At 34.1% G+C, this 27,360-nt stretch overlaps 1 protein-coding gene across 36 annotated transcripts in view; it reads left to right on the top strand.

The window, feature by feature from the left end:
• The window catches only part of KCNMA1 (potassium calcium-activated channel subfamily M alpha 1), a 508,587-nt gene that overhangs the window by 331,462 nt on the left and 149,765 nt on the right, over nucleotides 1-27,360 (top strand). For 33 of the 36 annotated variants that reach the window (XM_063339500.1, XM_063339499.1, XM_063339492.1 and 30 more), the window contains 7 exons: nucleotides 2,646-2,721; nucleotides 4,493-4,663; nucleotides 6,346-6,437; nucleotides 20,963-21,073; nucleotides 22,971-23,076; nucleotides 24,512-24,594; nucleotides 26,904-26,973. In XM_063339500.1, coding sequence (XP_063195570.1) covers nucleotides 2,646-2,721; nucleotides 4,493-4,663; nucleotides 6,346-6,437; nucleotides 20,963-21,073; nucleotides 22,971-23,076; nucleotides 24,512-24,594; nucleotides 26,904-26,973 — 709 coding nt within the window. Of the gene's footprint in view, nucleotides 1-2,645; nucleotides 2,722-4,492; nucleotides 4,664-6,345; nucleotides 6,438-6,531; nucleotides 6,624-20,962; nucleotides 21,074-22,970; nucleotides 23,077-24,511; nucleotides 24,595-26,903; nucleotides 26,974-27,360 lie in introns of all 36 variants that reach the window. The other 3 variants (XM_063339530.1, XM_063339529.1, XM_063339531.1) reach the window with 1 other exon arrangement.

Below are 27,360 nucleotides of genomic sequence, written 5' to 3'. Positions count from 1 at the left end.
ACTGACCTGTTCATTTAAAAAGCATTTCTCTGGTGCAAATTTACTCTTAGATTAGATATCATCATCTCTGTGATTATTTATATGAATGTCCAAATAACTGTGAAAGCCAAATGTTGATTATTAGAAAGCCTGTAAAGCAGAGCTTCCTTGTATGATTGTTTTTGACTAGAGGCATTTTAGTGTGCTTGGCATTAATAGCAAGTAACTACTGACAAGATGAGAAACTGATAGGGTATAAATGGCACGGCTGTGTTTTTAATATTTGGTGCAATTAGAGAAGAAATTCTGTCCTCCTTTTCCTCTTAGTAAAGTAAAGAAAACGATTTACTCTAACTTGTAAATTAAAATTACTCCTGGAATTAGTGACTGAGATATGAGGATTAAAGGAACATAGATTATTTACACAATGTGCAGAAGGGCCATTCCAAACACTGGAATCCAAAGGAAGAAGCTAACGATGCAAAAATAGAGGCAGTGAGAAGACTAGCAAAGTAGTGTGGGGGTGCTAGATAATTATTAGAATGTCTTAAAAATTATTAATTATATTTTAAAAGAACCAGTAAGGCGAGGCAAAATTTTACTGCTCCGTATTAAAAGACTGTACTCTGCCAAGGATCTGTTTGTTTCCCTAATTTGAAATTAAATGTATTTTACTCGATATTTTTTGTTCCTGTGTTTTATGAAATACAATGAGTTGTGTGGCATTCAGATGAAAATTTCTCTCCTTCACTTCACTGTTTTCTAATAGTTTTCAACAAAACTCCAGAGGCTTAGGCAGGGCTCACAGTAAGGGATTTTGCACAGATGTTGGAAAAGAGCTTAAAGAGCAGGAAAATGTTTGTGACTAATCCGTCATCTATATTTAGACTCTGTCAGAAATACAGGAGTATTTCATAGAGGAGAGATAAGGCACAACGTTTAATAAATCTGCAAAAATAAAATGTACCAAACAAGTCATGTAGTAGTTATTTTTTAGTGACTGCTGTCATTTACTTGTATCATAGTAATATGTGGAGACCAACTGCTGCATTATTGTATCAGGACCCCCTTCTGTTCTAAGTTCAGGTGAAGGATGATATTTAGTCTTCCATAATGGAACTTGGCAACAGTATGATTTCTATCATCTTGTTTAATCTAGGAACCTGTTGTTTAGGGTCCTGTGCTGTGACTGAATGTTATCACCACCAAAATATAAACCTTAAGTGATCATACCTTAAGAGAGAAATAGGGAATGTGTCTTGATTAGGTGAAAGCTAATTAATTGCAGAACTGCTGGTGTATTATCTTATTTTTGAGTGCAGTATCCATTACAGCATCTGTCGTATTACACAATTGTATTTCTTTGCTAATAGCCACAGTTGCCCATTTCACTACCTGTAACTCTTAAAAATATTTTTAATGGAGCTGGCTAGATTAATTTTCCAGGTTGATTTCTCAACTTTGTTTATAAAATAACGCATTTTTATTGTCCTTAAAGTAGTTATAAACAGAAATATTAAGAAATTCTACGGCAAACTACTACTACCAACACTGATAGTGAATTTTTCCCAATTTTTATTCTTTTGGAATGTATTGCTTTAGGAATAATAGTGATTTTTCTAAGGCATTGTTCTTTTTTAGAAATGTTTTCAAAAACAAGGGGGAGCTATTTCCAATGCAGTTCCATGAATGGGTGAGATTATTTAGACGCAGTAAAACATAGAGTTCAGTTCCTTGTGTATTTGTTGAATATCCTTCTTAGCTTTTGAAATCATAGTGATTTTTGTAAGAAGAGATTGAGCATTTTTTCCATAAACTTTTAAGTATGGTATTTTCCCACTGAACTGAGTGAGGTCCTTGCTTCAAAATAACCTCTGGCTACAATAGGGAACATAGTGGGAATAAAAAGAGTTTGCAGAGTTTGATGGATTCACATGTGGATGTGAAGTATGAAATACGCTAGCTCTGTATGAATTTCCACAAAGTCCATAAGAGTTCATGCAAGCAGAATAATATGAAAATTATTTAGGACTTTACACAGAAAGTGTGTACCTAAGTTATTTAATTTGCAAATTATAATTTTTTTCACAAAAGCAGCGTAACATTTACAGATTGGCTGCAATAGTTAATTAATTGTTTGCTATAACTGTAGGGACGTAGTCTTGCCCTGTGGTCATCTATGCAAGTGTTAACGTTCGGTGAGCATGCAACAAAAACATCCTTATTTGAACTGCCTGGATGGTATTCCAGGGTAGTAGAATATTTACATGTAAATAATTGCTGAGGTGTATAGCAATGAAAAACGAGAAGGTGAGTGTACTGAGAGGCAACCAAATTATTTGTGAAAAATCATTATTTCTTTCTATTAGTTTGATTATGAGTACAGATGTAGCTAAGGTTTCCATTTTTCTTTCTGCTCTTAAATGCATTGGAATTTTTCTTTCAACTTATCTAAATTGTTCAAATGTGAACTCTGCAAAGACAAAATAATACATATTTTGCATAGGCTTTTGATTAATTTTTTTTTAGGGAGCCTGCATCTCTTCAGAAATAATCACTCAGCTCTTTCAGTCTAAAGTATGCAGTTGTATACAGGTACATATTAAAAATATGTGATAAATTCAAGTCTAAGTTCCTATTTGTTGTTGGGTTTTGTTTATTTTCAGTAACTCCATCAAGCTAGTGAATCTGTGCTCTATATTTATCAGCACGTGGCTGACAGCAGCTGGGTTCATACATTTGGTAAGTATATTTGAAAATACTTCATTGACTTTTTCTCATGGATCATCTGCTCTCTGGGCTACTTCATTACCTGAAATTGCCTTGCTCTGAGTAGTCCCTTAACATATCTATAGAGTACAATAAAAAAAAAAAAAAAGACATCGCAGCTTCCTGAATTTTAGGCTTCTACACAAAACTAATTCTGAGTAGTAAGTAATACACCATCAACCTCAGCAAAAAAATATGAGACTTGAACTGGTGCAACTTCTTGAATGATTACAGTTTACCAGTAGGTGGCAATGTTTCCTAAATAACTAGGCCGAGCGCTTCCTGGAAGGGGTTGGCAGAGCTGAAATGGTACTGAGGTCCTGGGAAATCAATGGTTGTGCCAGAAAAGAGCAGCTCTGTATTTCCACGAGAATTAATGGGATTGCTAACATTCCGGGTAGCAATTTTTAGAGATTATTTCCTTCTCTTATATTTTTGAATTTCAATTTTCTTGGCATAGCTTTCAGACACTGATAACATAGGAGTTTTGTAATTCCACACTTAACAGCACCTGAAAAGTGTAAGATAGTTAGTATAGAAGTACATATGAGTTCATAAATGTGAATATGCATATATTTGGTAGGTCATGTCAATTATTTATTTTAAACATTTTAAATCAATAGCTTTTACTGTTTAGTTAGGTAACTATAATTAAATATGGTTTAGTGTTTGTCCTTTAAGTACATTTTATGATCAATTTAGGAAATTTTCAAGGTGCTAATAGCAATAAATTATTTAGGGATGGTTTTTGGACTAATATTATAATTTAATGATATTAATGTTAGTCCAGAGCAATTTAATTGATTTCACTTGAATTACCTTGAGCTGCATCCAGCTATGTAAGATTAAATTCAGATTAAATTCAGAATATTTATCTTCTCATTACACCAGATAGTAATTTAATTTTCACTCTTACCAAGATGCACCAAAATTTTGGATGTTTTCATTTATGATATACTTTGCATTCATAGATGAGCATATTTTTTTACACTCTTTTGGGCAAATGTATCATTTTTATCATAGAAACATTAGCTTTTCCTGGTTTTGAACTAAAAACATTTTTTTAATTTTTTTTTTTTATTATACCAGGAGAGGAGGGGAATGCTATTTTCTAGGACTTGGATTTTGGTGGGTTTTGGTTTTTTGGTTTGTTTTTTTTTTTTTTTTTTTTTTTGCTTTTCAGCATAAGTTTCTCTATTGTACTGTAGAAATCCTCAAACTTCTTATTGTGGAACAAATTTTAGAAGACATGCTCCTTCCCACTGATACATTTATAGCTTTGTCACATACAGTAGATGACTTTTTGGACAAGTAATGGTGTATCACGAAACCTAACATGTCGCTACATAAGACTTCAAAAGTAAAACTTTAAGAAGTATAATTGCATTGCAAATAAAATTCACTCTGAAAAAGTTCAGAACAAATTGGTATAAAATGAATTTACCGAGGTGCATTAGTAAGTTATATTATTTAGTGGTGAATGGAAAACATAATTTCCATTAAAAGTATGAGTGGCAAGGCTATGTATATTGGCAAAAGAACTGTAATGCTATAAGTGGGACAGGGTTAGGTTCTGTATTTGTTCAACATTAATCACAGGAAAGGATCCAGAGTTTATATTATATGCCAAATTACGTATATATATATATACACACACACACACACGTGCACATACGCATATATCAGTAGAGTAATTTGTGGTACAGTTCTGTGAATTCACTATATGTTTTCTTGTACATTTTAGGTGGAGAACTCAGGGGATCCATGGGAAAATTTCCAAAATAATCAACCGCTAACATATTGGGAATGTGTTTATTTACTGATGGTTACAATGTCCACTGTTGGCTATGGAGATGTTTATGCAAAAACAACCCTTGGTCGCCTTTTCATGGTCTTCTTCATCCTTGGGGGATTGGTAAAACCTCTTTTTATTATTATTTATTATTATTATTGTTATTATTATTATTATTATTCCAGCTACCTTAATAGTTGATCCTGTATATCTCAGTGCTGTAATTAGAGAAATAATATATCTGGTTTTGTGAATTAAAATTAATTATAAAACTTTAATATATGTTTAATACACCTTTTTTTTTTTATTATTGATAAATATTTTGGCAGAGCTTGTCAAATTAGTCCAATTTGGTAGAGTCAGAACTTTTCTAATCCATTTAAATGAGTAATGCATGTGAATACATGACGTGCCTTAATATTTCAACTTATTAATGTTATTTGTAGTCCTTTACGTTTTAGTGACTGATTGTAGTGAGTTTTTTTGAGGCTGCTATTGATACTTAAAGGCACTTTGCGGTTTCAGACGTCCTACCCACCCTTCTGTGTTCCTTCCCAGAATTCCAACAAACACTGTGGCTTTGGACTGCCTTAAAGAGCAGCTTGCCTGATCCAGATGATGGCAAACCACATTCTCTTTAATTTCAAACATCCTTTCATGTCATGTAGCACAACTTTAACTCACAATTTATCACGTGGCCATTACCAGTATGCCTTTGTATCAGCAAATTCTCGTGTTTTGTCCTGAATGTGCATAGCACCAAAGTTACTAATTCTTATGTCAACTTTTCTGTTATTTATCAGTGTTAGTGATATTATAGGACCTGATGCAATGTTATTCTCTAAAACAGCAAGGTTTATTTTAATATTTACACGGTGCAAGGTAAGTACTTTATGGATGACTCACAGTCTATATTGTGCACATACATATGTGTGTATATTGTTACTTTACTCTCATATATCGATTTCACATATACATTCATCTTAGAGATGATATGTATATAACTAATGTTATGAATGGCATATAAGAGATACACAGATACATATATATGAGTATATATGAACATAAATATATGCATTCCCATCTACGTTTATTGACATACAAAGACAAAAACCATGTCAACTGGCAGTAGCTCTTTGAAGTATCCAGCCACAAGGAAGATGTTTGTTGGACAAAACATGGCAGAATAGTTTTTATTTTCTCCTCAAAACCTTTTATCTATCACATGTCATTCCAATCCTTTTAAAAACATGAACTTTTGGAAAACTTTTTTTTCGGGGTGGGGAGGGTGATCTTTTTGTTCTTGACAGGGGGAATAACCCCTGATTCCATCTTGTTTTTGTCTTCTTTTGAATCCTAATCATGGGGGAAAAAAGTCTGTCTTTTAAAATAGAAATGTAACGGTAATGATAATACTTGGTTTTGGTTTTTGCAGTGGACCTTGCATAGGTTTTTTCCCCTCCCCACTTCAGGAAGAATTAGATATAACTGTATTTTATGATTAGATACCAGTTTGAATTAATTTTGTTCTTGTTTTGTTTTGTGTGCCTATTTTTCTTCTTTTGACCATTTTCTTAATTTATAAGGTATGCATCTTCTCCAAGACCAACTTTTACATTTAGCCCTCTTGTTTTGTTTGATAAGAACTTTTACATTTTTAAAATTTTCTTTTTAAACAACTTCATAGATCTAATTCTTTTGCATTTTCAGATCTTAAAGATATATATCTTCTGAAAATATTCATCATCCCCCTTTCTTTGGCCTCTCTTTTTAGTCTTTTCTTCTGTCTCCTATCTTCTTCTTAGGCCATGTTTGCCAGCTACGTCCCTGAAATCATAGAGTTAATAGGAAACCGCAAGAAATATGGTGGTTCCTATAGTGCGGTTAGTGGAAGAAAGTAAGTATCCCAAGAGGCTCTGCTGCCTCTGCTGCAGTAGAACACTCTCTGCATGCCATTTTCTTTTTTTTGTGTTTTTGTTTCATGCATGTAGGCAATGTTTGCTCGCTACGTGCCAGAAATTGCTGCTCTCATCCTTAATCGGAAGAAATACGGCGGGACTTTTAACTCAACCAGAGGCAGAAAGTAAGTCAAAAAAGACCAGGTGTGGTTGTGTGACTTTAAAGAGCCCCTGAAGGTGGTAATAGCTGACTCACAGCTTATAAGGCTGTATTCCTTGACATCAGATGTTACCACTGGAGAGTTGTCACACTATAATTAGAGACCTGGGCTATGCTATGGTACAAGTCACAACATTTAGTCTCTACTTCAAGAGATCCTGGATACCCCTAGGACTACACTGACATACCTTGTAAAAATTGCTGCAGTTCTACATACAGTTAGCTTCTGGAACAAGGTTCACTTGTCACTTCACAGTTTTGGGCATCAAATTACCGTGTGGTCATCTCTTAACTAAGTGACAATGATAATTCACATGATTGTCAAACAACTGAGTTCTTTAGAAAACTTGGGTTTACTGGAGTGCAAAATACGAGATTTATGTCAATTCAGTTATTCCATTAGGCTGACTATGTCAGAAGTCTGATAGTGCTGGTTCTCATTGTCCAAACAGCAGATTCATATCTCATACAGCTCCTATTGATTTCATATGAATATTGCAAACACTTGTGATTTTAGGATCTATGACCAGGAATTTTAAAGTGATTCTCTTCCACAAGTGGTCTAAAACCTATCCTAAGAAAAGCAAGTAGCAGCCTTAGTATCAATATAGTTTGGGAAAAAAAACCCCAAACCTGTATAAAAAATATTATTTTTACCTGTTAGCAAAAGTTAAATTTTATTGGACCACATTAGCTCATTACATTTCTATTGAAAGCCTCCTTGTTTTCTTGACCAAGTTAAAACCAGCTCTTTCTGGCATTCCCAGCATCTAGACCTGCTGGGATATAGCCTTTAATGAACTAGACGTACTTGGTGATATAGTAGTTTCTCCTCTATATCACCATTAGTGTTGTCATCTTTTGTTTCATCACAAATCATTGTGACATTCACTGGTAGAGATACGTTTGCCCTAAAAGACTAGTCATGTAGAATCCTTTCCATATAACATAGAGAAGGTACCGCAAGTACAAACAACACATCTAATTAAGCGTTCCTCTCCTTACTTTAAGAAGATGTGGTTTTTTTTACTTTATTCCTTCAATTCATCACCCATGCATCATTTTATAAATGTGGATTATAGTTTTATCAAGTTGTTTCTCCTCTCTGTGGAGCAGAAAGACTGTAAATGTCCAACAGAGCTTATTCTAGAGTACTTTTTACATCACTGGGTAGATAAATCCAAGTTTTTTCTTTAGTTATAGCTTATACTATTGTATGTTCAATAATGCTCAAGCAATTAGATGACACAATTGACAACTTCAATACTTGCATTTTTTTGAGATACCGTCAAATGTCTAAAGTTATTTTTTAGTATAAACACTAAGGTTGGAAACTTGCATTGTAAATCACTTATCCATATTAACAAAATGCCTTAATTTATTTCTGAGATGGACTAGTGTGATTGCTTTTCCAAAATGTTTATTTGTGACAGAGTCCTACTCAGTTTCATACTTGTATTTATACTTAGTTTCTCAAAGAGAGAAGCTTTTCAAACACAGAAATTACACCTCTGTTTTTGAGGCTCCAAAGGAGTTATAGCAGAGGGAAATATGGTTAAAAACTATTTTACATACAGAGTTTTAGTCTCTCCCCTTCTACATTGTCACTAGTACCCAGCATTGCTCAGATGTCTCTAAACTTGGACCTGATCTTCAGACAGAACCCCGCATCCTGAAAAACTCAACTCCAGATTACAGGCTTCTGCTAGCTTTGGGGCGTGCTTAATTTTATTTTTTTCACCTTTTCTTTTTTGTCTTTGCTTATATGCACTATCTGTTTGGTTTTAGCTCACTATGTTGTCAGTGCTTTCTCTACTGTTCTCTACTGCCCGTATAACTTGTCGTTTCAAACTCAACTCTATCATCAGCATAAAAACTGTTCGATTTACTTTATGCATTGTTTTCTGGTTCAATTATTAATTACTAAGTAGTTTAAAGATGTCCTTTGCTCATCTGGGTCTTTCATCAGAGAATCTAAGCTTGGGAACTGCACAGTAAAAAGCCATTAGCACCCGTTGTTTGATGTTGCTTTTGCAGTCAGTAGAACAAGATTGATGAAATGTTATGTTTGGCCAAAATTTAAGTTTTCATTTGGAATTCAGTGTTGAGAGAATGGGTTGTCAGAACCAATAAGTTTTCCTTTGCTTGAGATATGGGCATGTGGTAGTAATTAGCAATATAAGAACTTTGGTTGAGCAACCAAACATAGATTCTGGCAGCAAACATAATGAGAAACTACAGTTGTTCTATTCCTAACGTCAGAAAGTTTCCAGATAAAATTAAATGCATGTACATACAAAACGAGAGCAGCTAAATTTTGTTGCAAGATGTAGTTTCAACTCTTAAAATAACAAATGTGTATACTTTTAAACTTTCACCTAAATAGATAAATACACAGAATCTGCTTTGTAGCATTTATGTATATGTTTATACATGTTGCTTTACGAACTATGTCTGTGGAATAACATGCTTCTATATGACTATTAGACGTTTAGCTGGGAAGTTAAAAGTAACATAAGATTATGTATATTTTGAGGATTGCACTACGTGGCTTTAGCCTGAGGAGAGCCTTGCTATAGAACTGTAACTATTGAAGCAGCCAGAATGTACGCTTAAAAACTCCACTTACTAAAGAAGAAAAACAACCAACACACCAGTGAGTTTGATCTCACATTTCATTTTCCTTTTCAGCCAATAAAGTCCCCAAAGGACTCATAAACTACATAGGAATCATTTTGCACAATAAATAAGCTTACTTCCCTCTTAGATGAGACACACGCATACAGAGTTCAGAACCAGAAGTAGTTTGTAGGCAGTATGCAATTATCACTGGTTAAATTTACTAGATACTAGGTAGTTTTGTTACAAAAGTCCATTGGGATTGTTAAATTTAAATTTAAATTATAATCTCTGCTTTGTAATATACTCCTGTAATAAGAAGTCTATAGTCTCATAGAATAAAAAGCAGGAATGTTATTATAGTCTTTGACTGGAATTTCACCTGTTAAATAAATAAGAGTTCTCACTGTTGCATATCTACCAAAATGCATACCAACATATCTATACAAAATGTGACTGAAACCAAACATACGCATTTAAAGACAAGAAGGGTAATGACATAATTACAACCTAGTGCAAAACAAAAAAAAAAGTAAGTTACCAAAAAAGGTAACAATCCTTGTCTTGAATTTCAGATGTGAAAGCAATGAGATCTGCTCTATTAGATGATGAGATTAATGCTAAACAACTGTTCTGCTACTGTTTACAGACCAGTTCATCAGAAAACTAATTTTTATACTGTGTCCCAATACACCAGAATCAGATGGTCAGTAGACAAGAAAAAACTGGCTTCCTTAGTTTAGTTAGAATAAACAAATAATTGTTTTTTGTTATAATCACCACTAAATACAAATGTCACAGAGAAAACCAGACTGTAGTTACAAAGGCAGAAGATAGTTGGTATTAAATATATGTATACACACACGTAAGATGTAACTGGGAAATAAAATTCAAGCATGAGAAGCAATCAGAACTGTAAAAAATATTATTTTCTAATACTGCTAAGAGGTATCTTAGGATAACAGTGATATGGTTTCCAGTATTTTCGATATAGAGTCCTACACAGTTTTTCTGTTCTTTCACATGCACAATTCAGTTACTACTGTTTCTCCTTCCTGTGTGTTTCCCTGGATGAATTCTGTAGTACACGGTTTTATGTTTTGGGAAATAATTTTTGCAAAGCAGGTATTGCACCTAACATTCTTTACGTATTAGCCAATGCTCTGCTGAGACCTGTAGAAGGAGGTAACAGTGTGACTTACTTTCTCTGTAGAACAGTTGGCGTATTTTTATTATTAATAAACTAGTAATTACCTGAGAGAGTTTTGGTGAGATTTAACAGAATCAAGTTTATGCTTTCTGAAGATGAAAAATGCTTTTAAAATGCAAAGTAGACAAATTTATAATGAAGATTGACTCATTAATTGTTTCATTGCCAAGAATTATATTGTCACACTAGAAAATATCAGCAATATTGTATAGGACGTATCTCACTAAACATTGTGAAACTTACTAGATCACTAGGAAATAACTAATGAAAACATACACTTGCAAGAAGTTATTTGCACATAATTTTATAAAGTTAAATTAGTGACGAACTAGTATCATTATGAACAGATAACGTAGTTTGTAATGACAAAATACTGGATAAAAATACTGGACATAAAAGCTAGATGTAACGTGATTGGGTGGACAAGTAAAAAAATCTGACCTTTTATTACAGTATTATAAAAAGTCTATAGATTAGGTTTTAGCTTAGAAAATAGCATCTAATTTTATATACATAAGCAGGGGAAGTTTCATTCTTTTTTTGTTTGTTTGACATTTTTTTTCATCAGTTACAAACTGAAGTGATATATAGCTTGAGTATTAAAGATATTTCCTCTTAGCCATTTTTCTTAATAATTTTGAGACCAGCGGATGGTTCCCTACACCCTATCTACATTTAGGTCCTTTCTTTTTAAGGCTTTTGATTTGACTTGCTGTGTTTAGGCTGTTCCTGTAACTTATCTGTAGAACTCAGGAATTAGTATTCAAGGGATCATTTTAAAGTGGTATTTTTTAAAGTGAAGTACTGTAGAAGGATTAAAAGGTATCTGCCACTCTATCGCCATAGCTGATAAGACTGATTTATTGTTTTAGAATGTACCAATAAACCTACAGGTAAGTTCATGCATGCCTACCTCTGGAAGTCTGGAACAGGCAGTGATCACGTTGTCTTTGGATGACTTTCTGAAGCGCTGCAACTAACCTCTGAACTATAAAGCGTACACTTTAAATCTTATGAAACAAAGGTTTTCTTCAAGAAATTATTTGGTTTAGATAAGTAGAGTTCTGCTGTTACACTCTTTTTGTGATATTTGGAACTTACACATTCAGTCCTAGCCAAAATAGGACTTAAAAGATCATCTGTGTTGTTTCTTTTAAGCCCTCCCACCGCCAAAAAAAAAAGCAAGGTCTGTTTATTTATAACATTCATATTACTCAGGTCTGGTCTGAGATTTGGCTAAAGATCCGCATTTGTTTTACCTCTACTAATTTATAATTAATCTTTTATTCTACATTTACTCATTTACTTGAGAATCAAGATTGGTTTTATTCAGTTATTTCATTTCTGTATGTTCATATGATCAGACTGTATTTTAATTCTGTGAAATATTTTCCAGTTGAAGACATTAGGATACTGTAAATCAGCTTGCACAAAGCTCTAGAAAGCATATGGAAAGGCCATTTGTAAACTTATGGACTGAAAGAGAGACTGCATAACTTAATGATTTTTTTTTAATTATTTTTTTTTAGTCTTTCCTCTACATTGAATTAATTTTTAATTTCATGAGCTAAATTCTTTTTGCCTTTTTCGAAACCATTATCAAATCCAATGGAAACTCTTTATGAGGGCAGCAAGCAGAACGTGGGTTCACATGAATAGATATTGGGAAGGAGAGGGATTATTATTATTTTATATACATGTATGTGTATATATAAACTGCTTATCTTGTCCCAATAGGAAATAATTATGCTAAACTTTGTTAAATATTTAAAAGTTTAAAAAAAAAGATCCAGAGGCATTACTGTAGTTAATATATAAGATTAAAATTGTATTTTAATGAAATCACAATTCTTTACTGTATAACCCAGTAAAACCTCTTGTTTCTCTTCTCTTGTGATCTACTTTGCTTCCCAGAGATTTCTTCAGATTTCTTAAATTTACAAGCCATAAATTAGCAAATCATCAACATATCAACAGGAAGAATCATCTGTTAGAGATTCCTTCCAGAAGGAAACATGGGATTCAATAACTAAACTTCACAGAGAAAAATAAAAACTGTAGACAGATAGATATGGTAAACAGAAAGACAAACAGATAATTGAAGTTGACAGGCCATCTTGCACTCATTAGACATTTGAATTTGATTAAAAATTAGAAAAAAATTTTTAGGGCTTACCCAGATACTTTGGCAAAGGTCCATTTGCTGCAGTAATGAGAGGCATAGCTCCAAAGAAAGTGACATTAGATTATTATATTAAATAATTTGATACAATATGTAAGATATTATTTTCCAGTGGGATGAGAATGTAATAAGAGAATGTGACATGGATTGCATTACGATCCCCAGGGGTGTCTCTATTTCCCATCTGCTAGCCATTCTTCTAATCCCACTGTTTCAAATGAAGTCTCACTTAGTGATAAAGAAAATATGATGAGTGTTAAATAGTCTGACAGATAGAACTAATAGGACAAACTTTTTTTTTTTCAGTTTTGCATGCTTATTAAACTATATCCATTCCTATGAAAGCAAGAAAGGAAATGTGGGAAGTGACATATAACATTATGACTTAAATGTGTATTCTAGGTCTCAAATCATGTTCCATTCCTACAATAGTAGCACTAATTTTATATTTCTAGTTAAAATTATAAAAAATTCAACTTTTCCTTCTCTCTGCCTAAAATTTAAAAAAACTTTTGGGTTTGGCATCAAAATAGCAGTTGTTGCTGTCCAAATTTTGACCCAAGAAGGACTGAATGTGGGTTATAAATCTGCTGATCTACTATATTCTACAAAACATACAGGCCATGAATGTAAGTGTGGACATTCCAAGGAGTGCAATGTTAGATGGCAGAAGTGGTGAATTAATTGGCAAATTTTGGTGAATTATGACTTTTTGTTTTCACTCAGATTCTGTTACAGAAAATTAGTCATGATGTTTTGGAGTGATTTCTATGGAAAGAAATGCATCGGCTCAGGTCATGAATGAAATGCTCAAAAATCTTAAAGACTTTGCTAACTCCTGCACTGCTTACAAAGGCTTTAGGGTTTTTTTGACTCATTGAGCATTTAAAAAATGTATAAGGCAATTTGAAAACGAGTAATGGAGGGAAGATAGAAAGCAACTTATTTAAGGGAAATTATTTTCAATTTATTTCAAAAGTAGTAAGAGAGTGTCTTCTGTGTGTGATACCTGCTGCACAAAATAGTAGGAGGAAGGGAACCCAGGGTTTGGAGGGATTAGAGCAATAGATTAAGGTCTGTTTGCAACTGAGATGCTAAAGCTAGAGATGTGGTTTATTCCTGCATTAAACTTTCTGGTATGGACACCTTGTGCATGCCATAGCATTTAACAGTTTTTACTTCTATTTATACTATTAAATTAGTCAGAGAATCATAGAATGGTTTGGGTTGGAAGGGACCTTAAAGATCATGTAGTTCCAAGCCCCTTGCCATGGGCAGAGACACTAGATCAAGTCACATTTCTTGTGGTGATAGAGCTGTGTTGTGTCTAAATGTTGTGGTATTTTATGTGAAAGCAGAAATACTCTGGATAATATTACCATCAAGATTGAATGAAAGGATGAATATTCGTCTTTTACTTTAAGCTACAGTGGAAGCCTCTTAACTTATCCAGACTGTGGGAGAAACAAATCACTGTGCTTTCTTCTTATTATTGCAGTTTCAGAGGTGTGCATCAAGCAAAGAATATTAAATTTTATTTCTTAACTTGCTTTATGGACAAGCATTGCGCAATTCCTTACATCATAAAAATGTAAGATAAACTCATTTAGCTGTAACTGAGCAAGAAAGTTGAAATAGAGCAAAGCAGCTCACAATGAATCACTTATGATAGCATGCTATTGCAAACAGACTCTAGATACAAGCACTGATAAGCAGTTTAAACAAAGGAGTGTGCTATTTATCCAGGATTAAAGTATCTGAAATGCACTCTCTTGGCCTGTTCTCTAGTAGAAATCTCACTTAGGTGGGCATAAAATATTTGAGGACTTGTGTAAGTGAATTCTTCTGTACTATTTCTGTGTGCTTCAGAAAAAATTTCTAATATTTAAAGGATGCCAGTGACACACCACCAATACTCACTAAGCAAGACTGAAACCTGGGCTTGTATAAATGCACTTGATATAGCTTCATAGCTGTAATAATTCACAACTAATTAGGGTCTTGTGTGTGACTGTATGTTTGTCACACATTACCAATTTTATGTTTAAGAGAATTTGAAATTATTCCTTCTTGATTCTTAATTTTACATACTTATATTGGTCACAAAGTAAAGTAATATCTGCATCAGAGGTAACTCAAACATCTGACATTAATGATTTCCCATTTATGTTAATCCGATGTATGATCCAGTGCTGCTTGACTGATGTGTACTGTATAGCGTATACTGAATGTAGCTCTTTGAGTGCTTTCTGGTATTAACTAATTCCTTTTTCTTTACTCACAATATTAGAGAGATTCCAAAGAGCATGGAAGATATTGGAAAGAACAGATAGTTTCTGTCAGAATTAATCACAGCAGCTTCAGTATGGGCTGCATGAGTTCACTCTGCTTCCTAAATAGTTGGCAGCTGAAGCTATCAGGTCCAATTTACAGAAATTAAAGGTACCTCAGACATGTTCTCACATACTGCAATCACCTCTCCAGTCACAGTGTAGTCGTATTCTTTTATACGTTTAATGTTGATACATACTTTAAAGTCAGTGCTTTTGGCTTCTCAGTGACTTCAACCCTTTTGAAATTTTTAATCCTCCAGGAGTAAAGAAAATAATGAAAATCTACTTTTTAACAGACAAATATTAAAATAAAGTTGCCAAGTTGTTGCACACTTGACAGACAATTTAGTATATCTTTGAATATTTTTGACTTCTCTCCTTTGTGCTAGAAGAATTCTAGAGCCTGATGTGAGAATCAGAGTGAGAAAATAGAGAGCTTACAGTTGAATTTTTAAAAAAGATATCATGTCTTGATTTCAGAGCGCTGTGTTCACAGATATGAATGACGAATGCAAAAAGGCAAGTTTGGGACTAACACTTTTTAGTTACTTGTTGGAGGTATTTTTTAAAGACCAACCTGCTGTGTCTTTGTTTGGTCCACAAGTGTCTGCTCTAGATGAGTGTTCTCAGTTTTTGGTTTTGTCATATATGCAACACATAAGCGAGTTTTTTTTTAATGCTTAAAATATTATAACATATTGTTCTGGTTCACTATGCATATTGGCTAAATAAGTGGTCCTTAGAGGACCATCTTTGGGTTCAAGTCTTCTGTGAAAAAAGAAAAACATGAAATCATGAATGTACAGCACCTATTACTCTATCTGTATTAGAGACCAGAGTTTATATTAAAATAAAGCATGTTTTTAACAAAATAAGAGACACACGTATAAGCAGATGCATGAAGTTTTCACTTAATTGACCTGAATTAATAGAATCTTGAATAATGTTAGGTACATCATAAAAAGCACAAGCAGCTAGAAATGTTTCGTAAACTGGTATATTTAAAGACTGCATACCACTAATAGATAAACAAGAAGATCATATGTACAGTCTCTGTTGACGTTTATTTGCTTTTCCTAATAAGAAAAAGTGACTGAGACCCATCCTTTCTTGGGGAAAACCAGTTAGACTTTACAAGAACCTGTTTACTTCAACCACAGCAGCCTGCTACTGGTATACAAAGAAAGAATTTAGATGGTTGATAGATGAAGGCATGATCAGAACACTAAGTAGAAAGACCATAAAGAGATTTGAGAATATGTATTTCATATAAATATTATAGTTTTATAGAGACATCTAGATCAATATGTGCCACACTTCATTTAGTTACTTCACAAGTAAACACCATGTATTCAGCTGAATGCTGAACAGAATTTTGTATTTATTGTCTTTGATTTATTATGACAGACTAGTTAGAGTGAGTTTTTTCAAATTCTTTATACTTGTTCCAATAAAGTGGATATAATTTCTTTCAAAATAAACAGGCAAAAGATTTGCCTTTTCTATTGTGTCCTCTGAAGGAAGAACCACGCAAAGATATTTTTTGAAGAATCCTATTCACAGTGGATCTGTTTTCATTTACAGTACTATTTACATGGATTAAGTATATGTTCTCAATTATCTCATCTCAGAATTCTAGATGTTTTAGCTCTTGCTTGTTTCACTTTTTTTTTTTCTTCCTCAAACCGTTTGTATCTGTGGTAGCTTTGGACCTTTTATCACCATTTTTGTTTAGTTTATAAGAAGCTAGTGTATTTTTAGTAAGTGTATCATTATCTCAGTACTTGAGTGGAAAAAAATTACGTAGTGTAATTTTCAACTCTGGAATCCATTTCAACTCTGGAATCACAATTGAAATCAACTGTGTAGAACTGTAATAATTTTTCATATTTCATCACTGCAATTAATTTTGAGAATGGTAAGTACATAAGGGAGAGAATGGATTAGTCTGGCTTTATTGGTTGATAGAATATGGCTCCTGGTAGGCTTTTGATTCTCTCTAAAAAGATTCTTTTTGCAGCATCACTGTCACATAATGTGGATTCCCATTGGTATATTATGCCAGTTTCATCTCTGATACATGATACCAGTGATAACTATTACTTAACAGAAACCTTAGTCCTCCTGAATACGTATCAGCAATAAAAGTGTCTAAATTCCTGAATTGTGATTTTCACTACTTTAAAGGAATTTCTAAATTTCATTTTTAAAGAAAGAAAAAAAAAAAGGCAAATCATAATAATTTAACTGAATACTGTATTACTTTTGAGATTTTTCATAAACAAAAGCTTAACACAGAGGTTAGACATTTCTGTTGACCCAAAATTATTAATACAGGATTTTCCTACCAACCAACTCTATCTGGAAGCGAAAGGTACCCAGTATGTTGGCGTTACTTAAACTCTCAGTGCGTGGATGAAAATGAGTGGCGCATGGAAAGGGAATGGTTATTGGAACAAACAGAGGAAGTTATAAATCTTCAAATCATATACAAGCCAGACTGGAACAATATAAAGTCTCCACGTTTTCTTAAATAATGTACCTAATAACTCTCTCTTGGCAAGCAGGAAATCTGTTTTCAATTTCTTCTCCTTTTTAGCAAAAATATTATTTACGTTAAAAAGGAGATATTTTTGTGGGATTTTTCAACCAAAAATTAATGCAAGTATGTCATCAGAAAATCTTGTTTGAAAACGAGGAGATTTTGTTGCAATCACTGCTCAGGACACTGCCTTGCATTATATACAAACAGCAAAGAAGAGAAGAATAGATAATGCCTGGCCCCAGATCAGAGTGCTAAAATGAAACCATGGCACAGATGCTTTGTGACACTTCCAAAAGAATCAGTCCTGAACTCAAATGCAAGATTATGGCCAGATTTGACAGGCAAATGTTTTATTTTCACTGAAGCAGATTGCAATGGAACCCTACTGAAAGAGAATCATAACAGGATTGAATTATTGTACCAAATGCATCTGCTTTTAGCGGGAAGTTTTTGGAGGAGATAACCTCTGGAGGACTTTTCCAACCTCAATTGTCTTGTAATCTTACAATCCTATGAAAATTTCTTCTATAATAGGGTAATTTGTGTTGCACAGTCTATCTGGCTTGCAGTTTTTTCACTTCAGTTTACCCATATTTTTAAAATGTGGACTCTAATTAAAGACCCATATGAAGTGAAATCTCCCAGGACAGAAGTAAATTTTCCGCACAGGAATGCAGCGTAGGACAAGAGCATCCAGGAAGAGGCTCTGCTGAAGCTAGCAGCACAGGATCTGTACAAAGCAGTTGCCTACAAGAAGAAATTATTTCTATTATTAAAAATAATGCATCAACTGTGCAAATAGAAAGTTCAATTTCTTAATTAGTAATAGATGGAAACACTTGAAGAAAATAATACCCATAGTCTAAAATTAGTCATCTTAGAAAATGTGCACAGAGAGTATAAGGAATACAAATGAATATTTTTTGCTGCTTTTTGTAATTTTCTTGGGCCCTTGCAATTTTTGATGCTAGATGGGTTTACGCTCAGGAGAAGTGCTGAGTACCACTAGACAGTTAGAACTTCCCAATATGTGGGTGTAACGTTGTGTGTCAAACACAGTCTGTTCAGAATTTAGATCTAGTAAACTACTCAGATTTTAAACAGCTCTTCATAATCTGAACTTTCTTGAGGTTTTCCATTTACATTGGTATATTGGATAGAGATTCATCTATTTGATGGAGAGTGAATCCTAATGTTTGAAATCATATTTTGTCCTTCTGTGATGAAAGTTATTATCCTGACCTAACTGTGTGTGCCATAACACATGCACACACAGTGCTGGCAGCTCAGGCAATTGATCACTGGGGAAACTGAGGAAGTGTGCTCCTGTAGGGGAAAATATAGGCATGGTTTTATCCAGTACAGAGGCTGCTGCAAACTTTGTCAAGCTGCAGGGATCCCAGAGGAAACCTCTTAAGGACCCCTTGCACCAAAAAAGGATGAGCTAATATATTTTATGTCTTGTTTTCTGATATTGTGCTTACCACCTCATAAAACAGGAAAGCTTTAACTCAGGGATTTTTGTGTTTTTAAGTGTTTACAGTCCAAGAACTCAGTGCTCTATCCATATACTGCACCAAAAACTTTGGTTGAAATTGAGCAAAATCTTAACTGAAGCGAAAGCAGACACTCTGAATAGCTAGTTTAGCAACAGAAGTTCGTAGTATTGAGTCCTATGTTAAATACAAAAGAGCACGATCAGTCTCATATAAACATATTCCTTACCTGTTAAAAAGGATGAAACCGTTTAAGTTTTTGACCACTGCTATTTCTAAAATTACATCTGAGTCCTGGTGATGTCACTAAGAACTCATGCAAAAGGAGTGTTTATCATATTTCTAAATAAAGCTTGAAAATTCTGTGCTAGGCTATTTGTAAAAGTGGTAATAGTAGATCAATATCATAAGGTGTGCTGGACTGGTATGATACTTTGCTATGTTTTGCTTTTCTAGTGACCATATGAACTACTGCAAAAGTAACAGTACATGATGATGGAATTATTCACTGCATCATGAATTGATTTATTCTTTGTTATGCATAATTATCCTTTTTCCAATGAGTTCTATGTGTTTTTCACGCACGTTTCATCAAGCATCAAATTATGAAGCAAGACCAGACTCCTATTAGCCCATTACATAAGTAATAATTGCTGCCACCTATTATTTGTTGTTCCCAGCCAATGAGGCTTCTGCTTTACTGAGTTTTCCACAAACCAGTTATGAAGTAGGTGAGATTTGGATGGTCTGCTTCTTACCCATGGAATTACTTTGCTTCACATTTGGCAGCTCAACTGCCAAATAAGTTTGCGAAATTGTGCATTTGTAGCATTTGTGCATAGACGATCTGACTGTAATGAAGTTGACTGTTAGTTCAGGAATTGTATCTATGCTACCTTGTCCATCTTCCTGACTTCTGTGAATAATGTGGTGCCAATTGGAAGTGTTAGAAATAGGCATATTAAAGTCACTATATACTAAAGTCACTGTCTGTCTTAAGCCCACGACAGTAATGAGCTGGGGTTGAGTTTATTCTATGAAGGAAATTGTGAGACAATGTACGATATTCTAATCACAAATTTTGGGACTTTGCTTTACAATAATAAAGCAGCAAAGACCCCTTAAGTCAGGAAAAGTGCAATTTCCTAGGCCTTTTCTTCAGCCTCTCCTAATTTAAGATGTGTAGCTTTCAAGAATGTGTATGTAGGTATATATTATGCTTCCATCTTACATGGTCAGATACAAATGTTAAGGAAATGTGGAGCAGGTAGAACGTTTGTGACATCCCAATCTGTACAAACTTTGATTTTCTAAGTGATCTTGAAATGCTGCAATAAATAATTATTTCTTATTATGAAGTACTCTACCTGTAGGAGTTATGGTATGAAAAAGATTTCTTTTTTACTGCTTATGGCCTATAATTGGCAAGCTTTGCTCTGCCTACATTGGCATAAGTGTCTGGTTTCAGCCATGGATAAATATCGAATCATTTTAGGGAGATCTGCTGTCTCATTACGTCGTAAACCAAAAATTTAAACAGTAAATCTCAGTATAGGAGGTAGAGATGTGGAGAATGATGTGTAAAATAAAGAAATATGACTTTGAAAGGGACTGGTTAATACAGCGTGTAAACATACATATAAGTGATGCCACTTATTGTTAAATGTGTAATACAACTTGGCTAAATGGCTTGTTAGTAGTAGTCTTTGCAAATGAAAGTGTATATGTATTTGCAATTGCAGGGCACCTTTTGGAAATCATGTTTTTGTTCTCTGACTTCATGGAATAGGATCTAGAGAAACATCAAGAAGAGACTAATACTCTTTTTGTTTGGCCAATAAATTATCATTTCCTTCTTTGCTCTCGTGCTTGCTTGTTTTACCTTCTTTGTAAGATTAACTCTGATTTTTCTGTAACAGGCACATAGTTGTCTGTGGTCACATAACACTTGAAAGCGTGTCCAACTTCCTGAAGGACTTCCTGCACAAGGATAGGGATGATGTCAACGTAGAAATCGTCTTTCTGCATAAGTGAGTAATTTTCCAGATTAGTTTTATCATCTGTTATTAAAATTCATTAAATTAAGCTGTATTTTTGGGGGGAAGACAGAGGATCTTTCAGGCTCCAAACAGCCATAAAAGCAATGTTTGCAATTACTTTTGTTAACAATGTATTTTGAAAATAGAATTGTTTTCTGCAATTTTTTATAACCCATTGCTAAGTATGGGTGTTTCAAGCAGAAAGACTTCAGACCCAGTCCTGTCGATTGTGAGGTAGATAGCTAAACACATAGTTGAAGTGGAAATGGAACTATGAAAGTAAAGATATTGAAATGCTGATAAATAGATATGAGAATTTTCTTTAGTGGCAAATATTTCTAGTGAAACTGCCAAAATTGCTAAAATCAGTAAAATTAGTGAAAATTACTGTATGTAGTATGAACTTATGCTATCTGAAAACATATTTTCACCTTTGATTTCACTAGGGAAAAAATGCTTATTTCATACTGCAAACTATTTATAAAAAGAAAAACGTAGGTGCAGATGTAGTTTTAACATAAATGAGATATATTTCTTTACAGAGATAGCTAAGATAGAAAAGAAATTCTAGCCATGGTGATAATTAGTACTGCTCTTTTACCCTTATATGGCTACCTACATACAGTTGCTTGCGCATTTCTGATGTGGGATTTGGAAAGGTGTCTTAAGGTGATTGCGGTTTGCAGGCTCTGCATTACATGTAATACAACATCCAAGAGGTGTGCTTATGGGAGAAGCTGCTAGAAGTAGCCATGTGCTACGCAGAGAGACAGTGTGAAAGGTCTTTTCTGCTCTGGAATGGCATCTCTTTAGAAGTGTTGCAAGCTATGAATGAGTAATATTTTCACATTTAGCAGAAAGTTCTGCATTTTTCTCCTTGTCAAGGAAAACGATTAAAAATATAAAGAATCATTTGTGATCATTCAACAAAGGAAGCTGAAAAACTATGAATCCGCAGCACTTGCACAATTTTTATATCTAGTCTTTCCAATTTGAACTAAAGATGACAACCTCAAGCAACTACATTGTTTGTTTGCTTGTTTCCCGTCTCTAAGTAATAAGAATTGACTGTGAGAGGTAAGCAGAGATCCAGATTTCCATGGTGAAAATACATGGTGATAGGAATCAGGAAACTGCATATGCACATGGAGGGAGTTTTGCACCTGGCTACTTGTTTGTGCCTGCTTTTTTCTGTACCTTCACAGACAAATTTTTGCATGTATCTGTTTTATTTTCTTATTAAATTTAGCATCTGACATGACAAAGATCTCATGTACTTACTATGTAGCTATTAAATCCCTTCTATTTTAATGAGTGGCATCAGAAAAGCTATTTACAAGGTTGGTGCCACATTATGTAATAGATTGTGATACGTTTAATTTTCTTTGTTTGTGGCAAAATGAAATGAGACAGAAAGTCACAGCATAATTATGTATCTTTTAATCATATTTCATACAGGCCACAAGGTCCCTGTAGGGTTTCTTTTCTGGCTTTTAGTGATTTTGCATCGCACGCTCTGATGCAATCGGCTGTTTTGAGAACAGTGGGGACAGGCTGAGGATTATTGTCTTACTAGGCAATTACTGTATGAGGATGTTTTCAACTATTTGCACCAATTCTTCTGGATTCATGTCTCTGAGAAACTGAAAAATTATGAGTAGCACAATGAAATGGGCCAGAAGTTCCACAGACAGAAGTAAGGAAGGAGAGCAGTATAGTATTTGACTTTTAAGTACTGCACACTGTTTCCACACCACAGGAAAAGCATCAGCAGAAGTCTGAATACCTAAAATAAATAAATGGGTTTGTTTATAATTGAAGGACATGGGGCAGTTATGGAAGCTGACTTATCATTTGCTCTTGTGTTTTCTTTCTCTTCCCAATGCAGTATCTCCCCTAACCTTGAGCTGGAAGCTCTTTTTAAACGACACTTCACTCAGGTGGAATTTTATCAGGGTTCAGTCCTTAATCCCCATGACCTGGCGAGAGTGAAGGTAACAGCTCTGTTGTTCTGTTCTGCTGTTTGACGTTTTTTGAAGTACTCATTGCATTATTTGGAAAAGAAACAGTAAAGCTCTTTGTGTAACCCCAAAAGATTGTTTTTCCATCTCTATTAGCTTGCCTAATAAATTATAATATCTATCCTTATAAACCTTGTTTTCCCTATATCTTTAGATCTTCAAAGTTTCAGTAATGCTGTGACTTAAGAGACATTGTCTGCCGTTCCATTGAACTCTTTATGAATTTTTCATTGGGGTTTAGTTCAAGAGTCTATTTTACATTAATGTTTGATATAATAGAACATTGTCTTACAGTAATTGCTTAAAATGCTATTGTCTTACCTTCATCAGAACGATTGGAAAGTAAGGTTTCACCTGTCAAACCCTTTTTCTATTGTCTAGAATCCTAAAAAAAACCAAACAAACCCCCCCCCCCCCCCCAAAAAAAAAAAAAAAAAATTAAGATTTTTGGTACCTAAAATGAGATTGTTTTATTGTCTAGAATTCTTTATGGTAAATTATTTTGTACTCTTAAAGCAAAGTACAAAGCTTAAATGAAAAAAAAAAAAGATGGCAAGCTGTCAGGTACAGCATTAACTCTTTTATGTTGTGTTTTGTTTTTTTTTTTTTTTTAATGGGATGTAAACTGGCTACTTAAGCCAAGAATATTTTAGTGCAAGGTTAACACCTTCTGGAGTATTAATCATGTCTTTGGTCCATTTTGGCTGTAGAAATTGCTTAACCTTTTGTAGCCCAACACACACTGTTTCAGTTTATCAGAACAAAGTGTTCTAATTGTGACCATAAAATTGTGTGTTGGTATTTTGTGTTCTGTATTCCACCCTTCTTTGTGTTGGTATTTGGTTGTATACACTGAAAAATACTTTTGTCATCTGCTTTGAGTTAAATAGAGCTGAGATTTGTGTGAACGTGGAAGTCCTGTGAACTGATCAGTTCTCCTCGTGCTTTCTAAAAATGGTGCTGAGATTCTAAATTGTCAGTTCAGCCACCTTGTCCTGTCCCTAATAGGAAGGTACTTAAATTCCCAAACAAAGCTGCAGGACTTGTGGGAGCATTGTACTGATAACAGAAACTTCCGATGTATTTAGGATTCTAAATTGCAGTATCTGTTTACAAAAGGTATTCCATTAACACCTTCATGCCTCAGCTGATATAATGCAAGAGCCAATAATTGAATTACTGACCTGGTCTGAGTATCGTAAGCAAGTTTCATGAAATTGCTATGTGTATATGAGAGCTGTTATCATCACATTAACTCACGTTAGTCTTGTACCGTTTTTGATTAGCAGTATTAAGGACTGACATTCACACTCGTGATGGCAGTGTTGGATTCTATAATACTTTATGATGAAAGAAGAGCTGGAAAGAGAGGTTGCTATTTATGTTTGCTTTTTCTTTGGTGTCTCAGATAGAGTCAGCAGATGCATGCCTAATCCTTGCCAATAAATACTGCGCTGACCCAGATGCTGAAGATGCCTCCAATATTATGAGGTAAACTCATTAGTTTTTAATAGGTTTTTGGTTCTTACCTCTGATTAGCTAACTTCTGGTGTCCAGCTATGCTATAGCCACACACAGCTTTATTGCTGAGCTGTTGCACTTGAAGAATATTGAGGGATTATTTTTAGGGGACAAATTACAAGATTTTCTCAGACGTTCAGAGATGAGCATACCCGAAATTCTGCCTGAACTGTTTTAATTTAGCAGCTTTAGAAAGACCGTGTGAGAAGAGACGCTTGGCACACAAGCTTTGGTACTCTTCATCATTTTGCAGAACCTAGGGTTTAAGTAAAGTATTCATAGCTGAACACAGTCCCAATAGAAATGAGAGGAAAGGGAATGCAGTTATGTTGTTGCAACAATATTACGTGGGTGCATGTACTGTGTCAGCTGGTGTTAATGATGGGACAGAAGGACCCTTAATAACTTCATACCTCATTGCTCCTTGGTATATCTGCTTCTACAAGTAATTACGCTGCTTGGGGGAAAGCAAGGTATACACTACATGATGGTGTCAATACAGTGTTCTCTTAGCTCCATCCTCCTTTTTTACACTGAAGACCAAACATTGCTTATTTTGATTTACAAGGCACTTAACACATTAGGGACCACCAGTTCTTGTCCTACTTTCCTCCTTGTATTCCCTGAAGGAAGAAGATGAAAGAGTCAGTCAGTAGATGACAGCTACAGTTACAACAAAGCTAAGCTATTCCATTTTTTGTGTTTTGTTCACACAACCCTAGTTTTAATGAGACCAGTCCCTCCTTTGTAAAGTTAAAATGTCAATGATTTGTTAAAAGATCTGGAACATAGATTGGCCAGTGTTAGAGACCGATTTTACTGGCCTGTCAAATGTTCGCATGTTGTGAATGGAAGGAAGGGGAGAAATAAAAAAAATAATTAATAAAATTTCTTCTCTGGAAGAAGTTCACGGAGTGCAAGAGAACTGGCTGTCTGTGGATGATGCAGGACATAAATATGCCTAATTTCATTTTCCAAACATGCTTTTGCGTTTCAATGCAAGAAACTTTATTTTGACATTGTTTGCATAAATACATTAAAAATATTCCAGTTGCAGATTAGTGCATTCTTAATAGATTTAATACATTTAATGTAATAAAATGCAAAAGTGTTATTTTGATAGTGGAATTCTCTTGTGTTTTCTCACATTTAAATGAATTTAATTCAACAAAATGAAATGTTAAATTAAATAATTAATTAAGAAATGGAAAATTAGAAGGAAGGCTTGTTTTCTCTTTTCAAAAGATAACACAAATTAAAATCGTGCATACAGCTTTTTTTATATGTTTCATGATTTAACTTTGATCAAGCTCAAGCAGACCAGCAGTTTCCAAGATACTTCCTACAAAACACCAATGTAAACAGTTATAGCATTCAGAGTTTTATGAAACTGGTGATTCCATAATAATTCAAAGTATTTTTTGTTTTGATTGTTTTATCTTCTTTTTCTACCTTTAGTTTGTATATACAGAACCGATTTTTTGGCCTGTTTCTTTCTTTAGTTTTGCTCAGTGCTTTTTTAATTATTGAACTGTCTGTTCATCTCTTCATAAAATGTTATCAGTCCACTCATTTCTCAAACATCTTTTTTTCCAGCCACCTTAAATCTGTACACAGTTGAGTATATATTAGGCTCATTAAATAATTAAGGATGCAGTCAAGCTGCAGATTATGGAAGTAGGCCCCCTATTTTATAAATTCAGAGTTCAGATATCAGTTTCAATATTGAGTTTTGGAATAATCCATAAAAATTAAGATGAATTTGCATGTGGATTTATGTCAAACAAAATCATCATTTTAGGTGTTTAAATATGATGAATGTCTAGCAACTATAAATAAATAATGTGTGATGGGGCAGAAAGAAAGGGATTCTTTTCAGACATCATTGGAACACTTGATCAACTATGTTGATTCAAAGACATGAAGATAATCACCAAAGATGACATAATAATTGCAAGTGTATTATTTGCTTAACAGAATGAGTACGGTATCTGAACAGAGCTGCTAAAATAAGACTCTTCTTCTGCAAATTCCATAAGAGTAAAACATTCAACTGAATAATTCCTGAAGTTTGATGTTCTGTAGAATTAGCTGATGGTTATTAACAGAATTTGACTAGATGTAAATATTGCATCGGTCTGACTTCAATCGGTATGCTTTACAGCCAAATGAGTGAGAGGTTTTAATTGTGGGACTTGACAACACAGTAAAGGTATTGGGATACATTATCCAAATATCCCTCAGCTAAAAGTTATTTTGTTTTTTCTTGTATTTTCTAGAGTTATTTCAATAAAGAATTATCATCCGAAGATAAGAATTATCACTCAGATGTTGCAGTATCACAATAAGGTAACGTGGCAACGAACAGTGTCTCTCCCCAGAGTTGTTTTGCTACATTGCCTTCACTCATAAACAATTTTTCTATCCCCACTAACAGTAAGCATTTTTCTTTCCAAACAAAAATCTCCTAATAAGCTTTGTCATGTAATCCAGTTACAAGGTAATTCAGTTTTATTTATATATGCAAGGGACCTTATCAAAATCCTCTGACATTTGTTAACTGCCTAGGGTCTAATTTGCAAAGCTACAGTTCATAGTTCCTGTTGATTCCAGATGAGTTTTTAACCACTCAGCTTCTGTAAGTTTTGCTCATTTTATTACACCGGAGCTACCCAAGATGAATTGGTGGCCTCTAGGCAGATCATCTGAAGTCAGTTCTTTGTGGATACTTTAAAA

This window comes from Chroicocephalus ridibundus, chromosome 6, assembly GCF_963924245.1.
Source record: "Chroicocephalus ridibundus chromosome 6, bChrRid1.1, whole genome shotgun sequence".
Lineage (NCBI taxonomy): Eukaryota > Metazoa > Chordata > Aves > Charadriiformes > Laridae > Chroicocephalus > Chroicocephalus ridibundus.
Note: the sequence above shows the minus strand (reverse complement) of the source record. Positions and strands in the feature narration are given on the sequence as shown.